Raw genomic sequence first — 12,172 nt, 5'->3', positions numbered from 1 at the left:
AGGTCTGCCCACGCAGGCCCAGGAAGGGAGTGGATACATTGCCCTGGCTGGATGCCGCAGTGTAGGCTGCAGCATCCAGCCCTCACCCTTGTTCTCTGGATCTTTCTCTGCCCAAGACCCCTGCAGCATCCCCACAGCAGAGGCACATTCCCCACACCACTTGGCCAGATGTGTTTGTGCTGCCTCCCTGCAGCATTCCCAAAGGAGTGGCTGGAGGAGGGGCTCTGGCAGGGAATGGCAGCATAGTGGGCAGGCAGAGAGAGCCTGAGAGAGAGCTGAGACCCAGGGTTGCTTCTCGGCCTCTGCAGAACCCTCTGGCTGCCTCCCTTCTTAAAATGTAGATAAAAGAGACCAGAAAAGGCTGTGTTTTGGTAAAAGAGCCAAGCTGTCCGGTTTAATCCACCCTGCAAGAGCAAATTAGCCAAGGAGGGGGAAAAAATGAGGTCATTCACCCTCACCACTTTGTGGCTACTCCAAAAGAAAAAGAAGTATATAGGGTCTGTTCAAGAATGGCAAAGAACAACATTTGTGACTGCAGATGGACACAGAATATATTTAGTCAGTGGTCAAAGGGGAGGGAAAAGAAAAGAATCTTGTATGGAAATAAAAATACTGTGAAGTTTTGTTAGGCAACCCATTAATCTGGAATGCAGAAATACAGATAGGGGAAAATGCGCAACTAGGTTCATATGAAGTCCTAAAATTGCTTATGTAGCACACAAGAAAATCTATTTTGAGTGCATTATTTTGCCACAGTGAAGAGTTTTGCCTACTGGAGCAGCATATGCTCCAGTAACTTTGCATTGTTTGGGAGCAAGGATGAGATGGTTCCTTGAATCTGATCTCACAGGAAGAAAAGCTCTCCCCTGCCATACCACATGTTGTAAAACAGGCTGCTTATGGAAAGCAGCCAGGGCCTCTTCCAATCAGGGAGGAATATTTCCATAGACATTACTGGCCGCAGCCACCAGCAGAGCTGGTTCCTTGTGATTGACACCTAAAGAGTGAATTAATCAATCCTCAGCCCAGTCCTGAGCTCTTTATTAAAGGCAGCAGTTCCTTCACAACGGAGGAGGTGCAGATACAGTCATGCAGTCCCCCCTCTAAGTCCCACTGAAGCAGAATGGGCTGTGGGTGTTACATGCATCCCCCCAGACAGCCATCATCCCCAGCCCCTGCCCTTCATGTTCCTGCCTGCAGACTATGCAGCAGTTGTTCCATGGACAATGCTAAAATCCAGGAGAAGGAAGCCAGAGCAGAACGTCAGGTGGTGCAAGCTCTCTGCTACTACAGGCTTTCTCATTCTGCCCAGCAGCTCAGCTAGGATTGTGGGATTTCGCCTCACATAGTAAGAGATTACCATGTTATATTCCACTCTGAGGGTGTACTGGAAGGGTACATAAATATACAGATTTTTAAGCATGGAAAGTCCACATTGGACACCTAATCTGGCATCCAGCCCAATAAATCTGTCGTGGTCATTTCTTCATTAAAATTCATCTTCAGCTGATGAAGCATAGAGAAATGATCTGCTGAACTAAAATGCAAGAGGAGCGTGCTCCCCCTAAATCATTGTAGCTTTACTGTTTGGGGTTTTTTAAATTTTTTTTTTAATTAAGCATGAATGAGTGTAGGGTGTAGAGTTACTCATGATGAGTCATTGAGACAGTACCTGGAGTGGGAAGGCTACTAAACTTTCCTTTGGAGCGCTGCTCTCGCACCTGTTCAATCTAGAAGAGATTTGTCTCTGCAGGCCTTACCACAAGCACACCTAGGTATTAGCTTTGATAATGCCATTATTCTGCAGCCTTTATTTCTGCTCGTTATGGACTGTTGGTCTTGCTGTCAAGCCTTTTTTGGTAAATATTTTGGTTTGGTTAGCATTGGGGTTCTCAGTGTCTGATTGACCTTCAGAGTATTCTACCTAGTAGCTGTTAGTCTTTGAATTGCTGCAGCTGTGGGTGCACATAGGTTAAAGCACGAGGTTTTGCAGCAAAGTGCAGGCAATGTGCAGGCACTGCTGACTGCCCAGGTAGTGAAAATGTTAAGTGTGCCCCTGTGGCTGCGTGTGGAGGTGACTTTGTCTCTGAATGACAAATCTTGTGCACGTGATGGCAAGTCCATGGAAGCAGGCTGGCTGATTCACAGCCTCAGTCAGTCCCTGTTTCAGCCCTGCTGTCTCTCACCCCCATTGTCTCCCCTCTGATCTATCTGATATACCTGAGGTTCCTGTCTGCCTGCCCCCAACCCGCCGTGAGAGCCGTCAGTGTGGCACTTCTCCTTTGCGTAGCTGCTGGCCAGAAATAGCTCTGGTGGGTTGAGATTGAGGAATGCTCCTTCCCACCAGTGGAGCAGCACCAGTTGCTCAGGTGTTTGCTGCACGCTGGAACAGAGGGACAACGGGAATGGCCAGGACAGAACTTCTGCCACCATTTGCCCAAGTCCTGGCCGCACGTTACGGTTTTCTCTTCACCTCTTCATTATTGATTTTATCCCTTACGCTCTTTCTGGCCTCTTCAGGCATTTGGGCTGTAGCAGAGTTTTAAGGACCTATTTTTAAAAGTGAAATAATATTTAGTTTAAGCTGTTGCCATTTCCCGGCTGTTTTACCACGTGGTGGTAGTTCTGTGATGTGGTTTACTGGTCACTGGAAAGTTGACATCACCAAAAGCATTTCATTCACAATCTAAGATTTTTGTGATGAATTACAGGCCTTGCAAGCAAATAACTGGAATTGCAAAGCTGTGACTTGAGTGCTGCTTTGATTTAATTTTTATCCACAGTGAAGGCTGTCCATGAAGGAACTGTTGCATGCAATGTGATTATGATTAAGTCTTTAACACAGGACTCCTCTTTCCCCTTGTACACCCACAGCTGTAAAGTTTTCCAGAGTTATTACTATTATGTGCCTCAACAGAGTGCCTGGGAGCACCAGCCACACCAGCACCCATTCGAGAACCAGATTCTGTTTTCGCTCTTAGATAATTGTTTAGGCAAGCCTCTGAAAGTGGCAATGAGCTGAAGAAATCTGGAATCTGGTTAACTGTACTGCTGACCCAAAACAGGTGGGAGGCTGGAAGGCTGTGGGCACAGCTGGTACCTGTGAGGGGAGAGGCAGTGGCTCGTATTTGAAGATGACTGCAGAGGCCCTCTTAACTGTGCTTGCAGGGGCTACTTCAGTTCAGGAAACTTCTCAAAGCTCACTCCTGTTGACAAAGGCTCATAAAGCCCCAAATCCACAAATTTTTCTCCGTTTTGTAGCAGGCAAGTCTAAGGACCTCAAAGCAAGTGGCTTGAATAAACCTGGGCTCCAAAGCATAAAGAAGAAGTGGTGTGTGCAAGACAGGACAGACCAAAGTTGTCTTTCCCATAGGTACTTTGATGCTGTAATAATAAATGGAGAAAAAAATGTGCTTTGCTCAGTGAAATGATGACAGGTGACTTGAATACTCTCCAGAAACAACTACACTGGTCAAGAAGGTGTCATCTTAAAAGACAGCTATCCCTTGACATGTCTCTTTACATCTCAATTTTTGCAAAACTGAGATTATTGCTAATGAGCAATCCTCATTGAGGCCTCAGGTTCTTGTTCAAAAGTGTCATGGGAAAAAGATTGTGGAAACCCCCGACCTTGTTCTTCCAGATTTTTTCTTTTCAAGGAAAGAGGCCCATGCAACTCTATCTTTTCTGAAGTGTGAAGAGCAAGAAGAGTAGTTTTAGCATCCATGACACACAGCTTCTGCTGCCCTCTGATTGCTCAAGGGCACAAAGAATAAATATTTCATTAAGCCTGAGGACAGGAGTCTGAATGCTGCTGGTTCTCCCCTTCAAAAGCACCTGTGTGTGTGTTTTTTTAAGGTGTGAGTAACACAGTGTTTCTTTGTAGTGCTGTCGTCAATGTTCTCCAACCCTAAAAGCACAAGCACACTCTTGCTTAGTATCCTTTTCAACAAATAAGTAAGAAAAAACCACAAAGCTGAAAAGTCTCCCCGTAGCTCAACACCAAAACACAATCTTTCTGCAAACCTTGATGTAAGCATGGCTGTTTTTCCAAAGAAGTCCATTGTGGTAATCATGTGCTTAAAGGTAAGCAGGTGTTGGTGTGCTTTACCAAACTGGATCTACCAAGCCTGGAGGAGGTTTGTCTTTTTCCCCCTGGCTTCTTCCCCTGTCAGGTATAGTTGTTCTGAAGTAATATTGATCAAACAGGAAAGCTGCTTGGTTTTTTAGGAGCTGCTGGAAATCTGGGTGCTTTGCACACTTTCAAAATGACAAATTAAACTTACACAGGATACCTAGAGCTCTCTGAAGCACGTATTTACACATGGTGATGGGATTTAATGAGCAGCTTCATCAATAGTGAGACCATTAAAGGAATGAGCAGACTGGGTGTAATCTCATTTAAGCACTTCGGAGGAAGTTGGCACTTTCTCTCTCTAGATAAGAGCTTGGTGGTGTCCAAATCACTCTGACCCACAGGCCAGCATCTAAGGAGAGGAAGGATGTTCTAGGGGTAACGGAGCAGACTTGGGCCTTGGGAGACTTGGTTTGGTTTCCCGTCACCTCTATAAAGCCAGATGGCCTCCTGGTACAAGTTCCTCATCTACAAATAAATTGCACTTCCCTGTCTCAGAAGGACACATTGGCAGGAATGTGCTGGTGGTGGTGAAGCATCAGGTCATCGTGCTGCCAGCAGCACAAGTACTTCTCATCCTCCAAAGGAAGTTAATGTACAGTTTGAGACAGACACATCTCCCTGGCAGAGGGATTAACATGGATTAACTTCACGTCTAACAGAGCTGTGTTAGCAAAATTTTGGATCTCATCATAAGAAAATTCCAGGTTGCTTTGATTTCCCTTCCTGGCGACTCTTGCCCCAGCTTTCATTCTTGGCAGATCCAACCAGTCCATACCAGGCTAGAATCCCTCACCTTCCCCTGGGAGTTCACCCCATGAGAGCCTTGTCCTTGGACCATTGGGCACAAATCAAAAGAGGGAGTATTCAGCTTTATGAATGCCTTGGCTTGTGTGAAAAGGGGAAGGACACAGACACAAAAGAGGCTGCTCATTGACACAGAGCACAGGTTAATGCAGCTGTGACCTATTCCATAACAGTAGCCCTCACTGTGTTGTAAAGCCTGGTGTTATCAAATGATGTCCAACAGGTGACTGAGCCTGCTCCCTTCACCTTGGTTCCAGCGCCCTGCTGCTTCTCCTCAGGCTGAGTTGTGATTCTCAGAAATTACTCCAGACCCTTTAGCTGAATGCTCCTTAGCAGATTTGCGTATTCTTCCGCAAAAAGGATGACTTTGCCCTTGTTTGACACTTCAGTAATTTTTTTAGTCTTTTTCTCTAAAGAGGAACTATTAAACAGGGGCAAACGAGGAAGAAGAGGATATTCTGTAACAAAAAGTGAGTGCTGAGACTGCTTTTGGTCTCACCACGATTGTTACCTTTGTGGATGGCTGGGTAGAGAATCGATTGCTCAAGACATTCTTTGTGCTTGGTTCCACATCATCACCTCAAGCCCTTTGCTGGCCATCTCAGTGTTTTAGCCTGAGGTGTGTTACAGAAAACGGGCTCTTTCAAGTGTAGGGGTCACTGAGCTGTGTCACTGTTCAGCTGCCAGGCTGGCCTAACTCTCCTTTTCCTAGATTGCCTCTTCCCTCACCAGTGCTGCCTGTTATCCTGTGCCCCTCCTTGGAGGTGCTGTGTAAACAGGGAATGCAGTGTTTGTTCCAAAAAGGCATTATCTAATCGCAGGAAAGGTACTGCTAATGAGTGCAAAGAGACAGACAAGGAAACAATGAGACAACACAAGACTAGACTCTTAATTTGACCCGGGATTGTTGTGATGATTAAAAATAAAAGGCTGTAAGTTGTTTATAGCCTGCAAAAATACAAGAGCTCAAGACCTCTGACTTGTGCTACTTTTTCTGTTCCAGACACAGCTAGTGCAGTTTTGATAAACACAAGTCATGCACCAACCCATGGCTCAAACTGCAAGCCAGAGGGTGGTGTTCTAAAGAAAAATTCAATCTTTTTTGGTCATCTTAAATATACAAGACCTTTCCCAGCATTAGAAGAGGGCAAGGTGCTTAGGGGAAGCTATTTTTTAAGGGGTTGCTATTGCTTAAACTAGAAAAGGAGAGAGGAGAAGATGTAAAGATTTGGAGGAAACAAGGGGAGAATGCTAAGTAGAGGAATGGGAAGCAGCACCAGCAGGCCTAGGGTTGCCATGTGCTATTAGATGGCAAAAGCTCCCTTTAACCAGCAGAAAAAGTTTTATTCCAGCTTTGTCCAAGATAATGCAGTTGTCAAAGCTGTATCCAAGAGTGAAGAATTCCTTGCTATGGGCTTGATTTTGAATCACCTTATCTAATTTCAAGATCAACAACTGTGAGGTGTTGGGTTTGCCTTGAGGACTCTGAGCTGCCAAAGCAGGGTCAGTGAAGGGCTGGGCACAATGCTCAGCTAGCCAGGATCCCCAGCACAAGCCATGCCCTCAAGCCTGGGCTCTGGGGGGGACCACTGTGTGCACAGGGTGCTGAGAGCTGGCAGGGAATGCAAAGGCCCATGAGGACCAGAGGCAACTCTGCTGCCCACTTTGCAGATTCCCTGTCATGTACCCACTTTAGATGGTGAGGGGGAGAGGGAGTGCTTTGTGTAGATTTGTGTTGGTTTTGGTTTGGGTTTTTTGAGACACAAAGAGATGTTGGATAATTGCATCACCTTTCTGGATGGCTGCCTCAGTTCCATGAGACCACCTCTGCAGGACACACTGGGAGCCATAAAAAGCTGCAAAATTTAAGCCCAGTATTTTATGGGACTAGCCAAGAGCATTTTGTATCCCAGTGGGAAGCTGGGAACTTCTTCTTTTTCAGGAATATAAATCATTCACTTTGCTTGTTTGCTTAATGCTCTGCATTAAAACTGGCAGTTTCCCAGGTCTTGATCTGAGGTAATTTCTGTGGAAGAGACTACAGAGGTATCTCTATGCCTTTTTTTGCCTTTACAATTGTTTTAAAGTCGTAGATTTTAAATACAAGAGTTATGTAGCAGGCCAAAAGTTCATGACAAATTGCAAGATGGATTATTTATTTGTCACCTGGCTCTATTAAAAGTTCCTGTGTGTACATCATCAAGTACATACTCTTAGCATGCTTACAAAGCACCTTTGAAATCACAAGTGTTGGGTAAGTTTTATTGCTTGGCTGTCCACAAGAGATAAAGACAGAACATCTTCGTTCTCTCTGCCAGTGCTGGGACTGGGTAGGGCTGGAGCTCTGCAAGTGTATTGGTTCTCATCATGTCCTCTCTTTCCTTCCCTGCTCCAGCTGTCACTACAAATCACTCCTCCATGTGAGAGCGAGCAACACTATGAGTACTTGGGACGGTGCTGCAGGAAGTGTGAGCCAGGTATGTGAGCACTGTGGGGCTGAGAGGCTCCTCAGCAGCTGCTCTGAGGGTGAGGCAGCCAGCTCTCCTGGCTGCTGGTGGATTGGCACGTGCCCGGCAGCTGCCTGGTCTCAAGTGCCTTCCTAGGGCAGGAGTGGTCCTGCTGGCCTCAGCAAAGGCCACGGCAGCTGTTTTGTTGGGATAGCACCTAACCACTGTGGGAGACAGACAGGAGCTCGATTCTTGTGCCCCCAGGCTGCCCAGTTCACAGATGTTTCAGTGCCACACTGAATGGGGACCAGATTGACAAACTAAAAAGGTGCAGGAAGAAATGATTGTCCATAGCAGTGTTAGCACCCAATCTCTTACCTTTCTCTAACCTCCTTAGACAGCTGCTCTACAGCTTCCAGGTGACCTACTTGTTCTTTTCTCAATCACAGGGAAGTATTTGTCTGCTAGATGCACTGCTACTTCTGATAGCGTGTGCCAGCCATGTGGCCCAAACGAGTATATGGATGTCTGGAATGAAGAAGATAAATGCTTACTACATAAAATATGTGATCAAGGTGAGCTGTTGATACTGCAGAACCCTTTAATCCAAATTAGTGAAGCATGGAGATGGGAAAGTGGATCTAGGGAAGTTGCTGTGTTCAGGTGGCCAACACCAAAGGCTGAGCTTGCAGAAGAGCCTGGCAGAGAGGGAGGTCCCCAGACAGCAGAGCACCATGACTGCAGTCTCAGTGCTGCTGATAGTGATTATCTTCACCGGGGCCATTCACCCCTGTGAGCTGATTTTAGAAGTTGTCCTTTTGCCCAGCACACTCTGCATTCACTTCCCCTAATGTGTTTGTCTCACCCTTGCAAATGCTGTGTTTATTTTCTGCAAAAGCCACAAGGAAATGTATTGTTTAGAAGTGCAGTGGGTGAGGAGCCCCATGCCGATCAAGGGTCTCCCGTGCTTCCGGAAAGACACCATTTCCTCTAACATGAATGGCTTTGCATCTGCCATTCAAGCAAAGCAAGTAGGTAGAACAGGAGGTTCAGAAACTTGAGGCTTGTTATCAGAGAGATTTTTCCTCTCATCTGCTTTCTCTTTTAGGGAAGGCCTTGAGAGAAGTGAACCCAGGGAACAGCACGTTCCAGCGGCAGTGTGCTTGTACGATGGGCTACCACTGGAACGAGGACTGCGACTGCTGCCAGAGAAATACCATGTGTGCTCCTGGACTCGGAGTCAAGCCTCCTGGTAAGATACAGAAAGGGGATGTACAAAGTGAAATGCTGGATGAGGCCAGCATCATGTGGCTTGTGACATTAGAGAGGGTCCTTTAGACTCTCAGATGACAACAGAAGATGCATTTCTGAGTTGTTGTTATTACTGCATGTAATCCTCCTGGACTATTCACATTTTGATGGCTCCTGCCTCCGTAGTTTAAATAGTATCTTGGATCAAGTGACTTCTGCAAGATATCACGTGGACAGTAGGCAGTAGTTGCAAGGTGTCCAGTACATTTCTGATGTTTGCTGAGGTGTCTGACTGTGAGTCACTAGGTCATGCATTGCTCCTGTATTCAGAGAAGCACTCTTTTGGGAGTAGTTCCTGAGGTCAGATTTGCAATCTGGTTTTGTGCAATGACTTTGCTTTGCCACTTTTTAATGTTACAAACAAGTTAAAACTGATTAGCACTTTTCAGGTAGCTCATGTATTCCATTTTGGATGGCTAGTAGTACAAAGGTTTATTACAGACATTTAATTTAAATCTAAAACCAGATGCAGGTGTTTTGTGGGTGGAAAACAGAGTTAAGTTCAGAGTGAACACTGGGAACACCTGCACCACGCATAAGGAACCCCAGAAAAGCAGCAAATAATAGAGAAATGGAGGAAGAAATGCTTCATGTGTCTGGAGGATAGTTGCTGTTTTTTCTCCAACCTAACAAATCCTGATGCAGCATTTTGTTTACTGTGGCTTCATAGAAGTGACAATACCAGTCAGTGTCACTGTCTGTGGCACAGCATCATCATGAGGGAATAAATAGAAGGGGAGGGGTGTAACAGCTGTGTGTTATTTTTCAGTAAATAACACAAATGGCTCCTGGTCATTTCTCATTTTGATCATGTAGAGAAGTGCTCAGGTGAGACTTTCTGGGGCTTACATGAGGCTGTGATTGCTGCCCTAATACAACCTAAGACCCCACTCTTTATGAAAGCTTTTAGGGGGATTGAGGGAGGAGAGTGGAGCAAGAGGATGGGAAGCATAGTCACCTTCCTCTCACTTGGAAGGAGCCCACAGAAACTCATCCATGACATTTTTCTTTCCTACACACAGTGCAACAAGACAGGGACACAATGTGCATACCATGTCCCAGAGGCTACTTCTCAAAGGTCTCTTCATCCACTGACGAGTGTAAATCCTGGACCAAGTAAGTCCTTGGGTGTTGTAAATGAAGCACACCAGCCAGAAGACAGGGAGAAGCTTGGGCAAAAGCATTTCTCAGTGGGGTGGTCCAGACTGCCTGTAGAGCACATGGAGCATCAGCATTGGCTGTGCAGTGATGAAGGCATTGTCAGGCTGAAGCTTGAATTTTCCTTAGAGGAGAACAAGAGAGAGCAGTGACAACAGGACTGCTGAGCCAAAAATAAAGTAGCTGAGATTCTTAGGGATGGAGAATTTGTGTTTTACAACAGAAAGTACTGCTCTGCATAAGTGTAGGAGGCACAAAAAGCTTCCTTGGGAGAACCTAACTTCTTTGTCTTTCTATTTTAGCTGTACAGCTCTAGGAATGGAAGAAATTGTGCCTGGGACTGACAAGTCTGATGCAGTTTGTAAAGAACAGAAGATGCCTGAGCCATCAGAAGATGGTTTGTGTCCTCATAAGGGTTGTTGATTGGAAAGTAGCAGGGAGGAGGAGGGATGTGATTAATAGAGGATTGGGCTGACTTAAATCCATTTTCATTATGGGTGACTCTAAGGAAAGCAGCTGTAGACCAAGACAGTGCTCTTGGATGGAAAATCCCATCTTTAAAAATTGTTTCAGGCTTGGTGATTCTAGGGCCTGTGTCCACTATTAAGCTGAGTGGCAGTATTGCCACTAAAGCTGCATGGCAGCATTGCTGTTATAGCCACGTTATACCCATGACTCCATCACATTTACAGCTTGTTCATTTTTATGTGCTTTCCATACACATTACATGTATAAAGACTAGCAGCTCCTCTCCTTGCTTATTTTATAGCAATGGATACAGTCTCAGCCTGATCCCCCTCAGGTATCCCTTCTTGCCCACTGTCCATTTCCTTATTCAGTGTGGAAATGGTACCAAGGAGGTTGCTTGCCTGACACACAGCGATCCATCATAACTTGAGATAAAAGACAAATTTCTCCACCTGTATCTCCATGAAATGTGTGTCCTCTGTTCCCTGAGTGAGATCAAGCTTACCGCAGTGGCCTGCTGGCAGCTTGCAAGGGAACATTGAGAGAAGCCTGAGCAGACAACATTGCTCTGTAGCACCAAGATTCTGGTTTTTATGGAAATGTCTTGGTACCAGGCACTATCAGTGTGGCTGCCTGTCACAGAACTGCATGAGTGCTAGAGTTACTGTTCTTTATTATAGAAACTAAAGATCAAATAGGAAGGAAAAACAACCCTCTCCTGCAGAAGAGCAGGTAAAATGAGCAAGGATTGTCTTTCTGCTGAGTGCAGGCTGTGTTGATGGCACTATCATGTCTTTTACACCCTGCAGGAACACACAGGATCTTGTACGTGTTAATTGTCGTCTTGTTTTTCGTGACACTAATTGGCATTGTCGTCTTCATTGTATACTACAAGAAGAAGGGGAAAAAGCTGACAGGTACATCATAGCTAATGGTATTCATGGGTATGACAACTGTGGATCTCTGTGTGCTCTGATTTCATGGGTAACCAACAGATTAAGAATCTCAGGAATTACATTGGAAGTTCTATGCCATCCCTATGTCTGTCCATATGCATATGCTTTATCTAGCGCAAAGCCAGGCCAAAAATTCCTTTCCTCTAGGCAGGCAGTAATTTACAGTGTATTACCCTTGACCCATGGAGTGACCATCCTCAGGGCAGACATGACTGTGGTTGGAAGGAGGAGGGCTGATGCTGGGGGCTTTCATAGCAGCCTGGCTGCTCTGCAGCACCTGGAACAGCTGGCCCCTTGGCTGAAGGGAAGCAGAGACAGACAGAATTCCTGTCTTCTTCATCTTACTTTTCCCTCCCACCCAAAATCCTGCATCTGGACAGGTTAAAATACGGATTTCAAGACTGATGTGTATTTGAGAATATGATGGAGATGATGTTTTTAGCTGAAGACTGAAGTTCTGATGAAATTGAAGAAATACTAGAAGGCAATAGTATGAATAGTTAAAGTAGAAAAATAGAAAAATTCTAGCCAAAGGCATACTGGATAAAAGTGGGATACTGTGTTTATTATTAATAGAATAGAAATACCTTCATATTCCTCCACTCTATGTTAAGCCCTGGGTCTCTTTAGTGAAGGACATACAGAGGTATTGTTCTGTTGGTTCTTAATTTTTTTCCCCTAAACATGGAAAGCTTTTTCCATCATTTCCTTTTCCAAGTGCTAGCAATTTATGAAAAGTTTTGGGAGCAGTGGAAAGGAAGACAGAACTCAGTTATTGTAAAGTATATTTCAGCCCATGTTTTAGAAATAGGCTGCCTCTGCCACACTAAACATGGGTTGTGCTAAATCTGGAATTTCTGGGATGGGCTGGAGGAAATGGTGACTCTCTT

The 12,172-nt window shown here is 45.3% G+C and overlaps 1 protein-coding gene across 2 annotated transcripts in view; it reads left to right on the top strand.

Annotated features, from left to right (window-relative positions):
* Positions 1-12,172, top strand: part of TNFRSF11A (TNF receptor superfamily member 11a) — a 29,369-nt gene that overhangs the window by 5,238 nt on the left and 11,959 nt on the right. For both annotated transcript variants that reach the window (XM_059485989.1, XM_059485980.1), the window contains exons 2-7: positions 7,338-7,419; positions 7,839-7,964; positions 8,498-8,641; positions 9,723-9,816; positions 10,161-10,255; positions 11,136-11,243. In XM_059485989.1, coding sequence (XP_059341972.1) covers positions 7,338-7,419; positions 7,839-7,964; positions 8,498-8,641; positions 9,723-9,816; positions 10,161-10,255; positions 11,136-11,243 — 649 coding nt within the window. The remainder of the gene's footprint in view (positions 1-7,337; positions 7,420-7,838; positions 7,965-8,497; positions 8,642-9,722; positions 9,817-10,160; positions 10,256-11,135; positions 11,244-12,172) is intronic.

The sequence above is a fragment of the Ammospiza nelsoni genome, chromosome 1 (assembly GCF_027579445.1).
Source record: "Ammospiza nelsoni isolate bAmmNel1 chromosome 1, bAmmNel1.pri, whole genome shotgun sequence".
In the NCBI taxonomy this organism is placed as follows: Eukaryota; Metazoa; Chordata; class Aves; order Passeriformes; family Passerellidae; genus Ammospiza; species Ammospiza nelsoni.
This window is presented reverse-complemented; position numbering and strand designations above follow the sequence as displayed.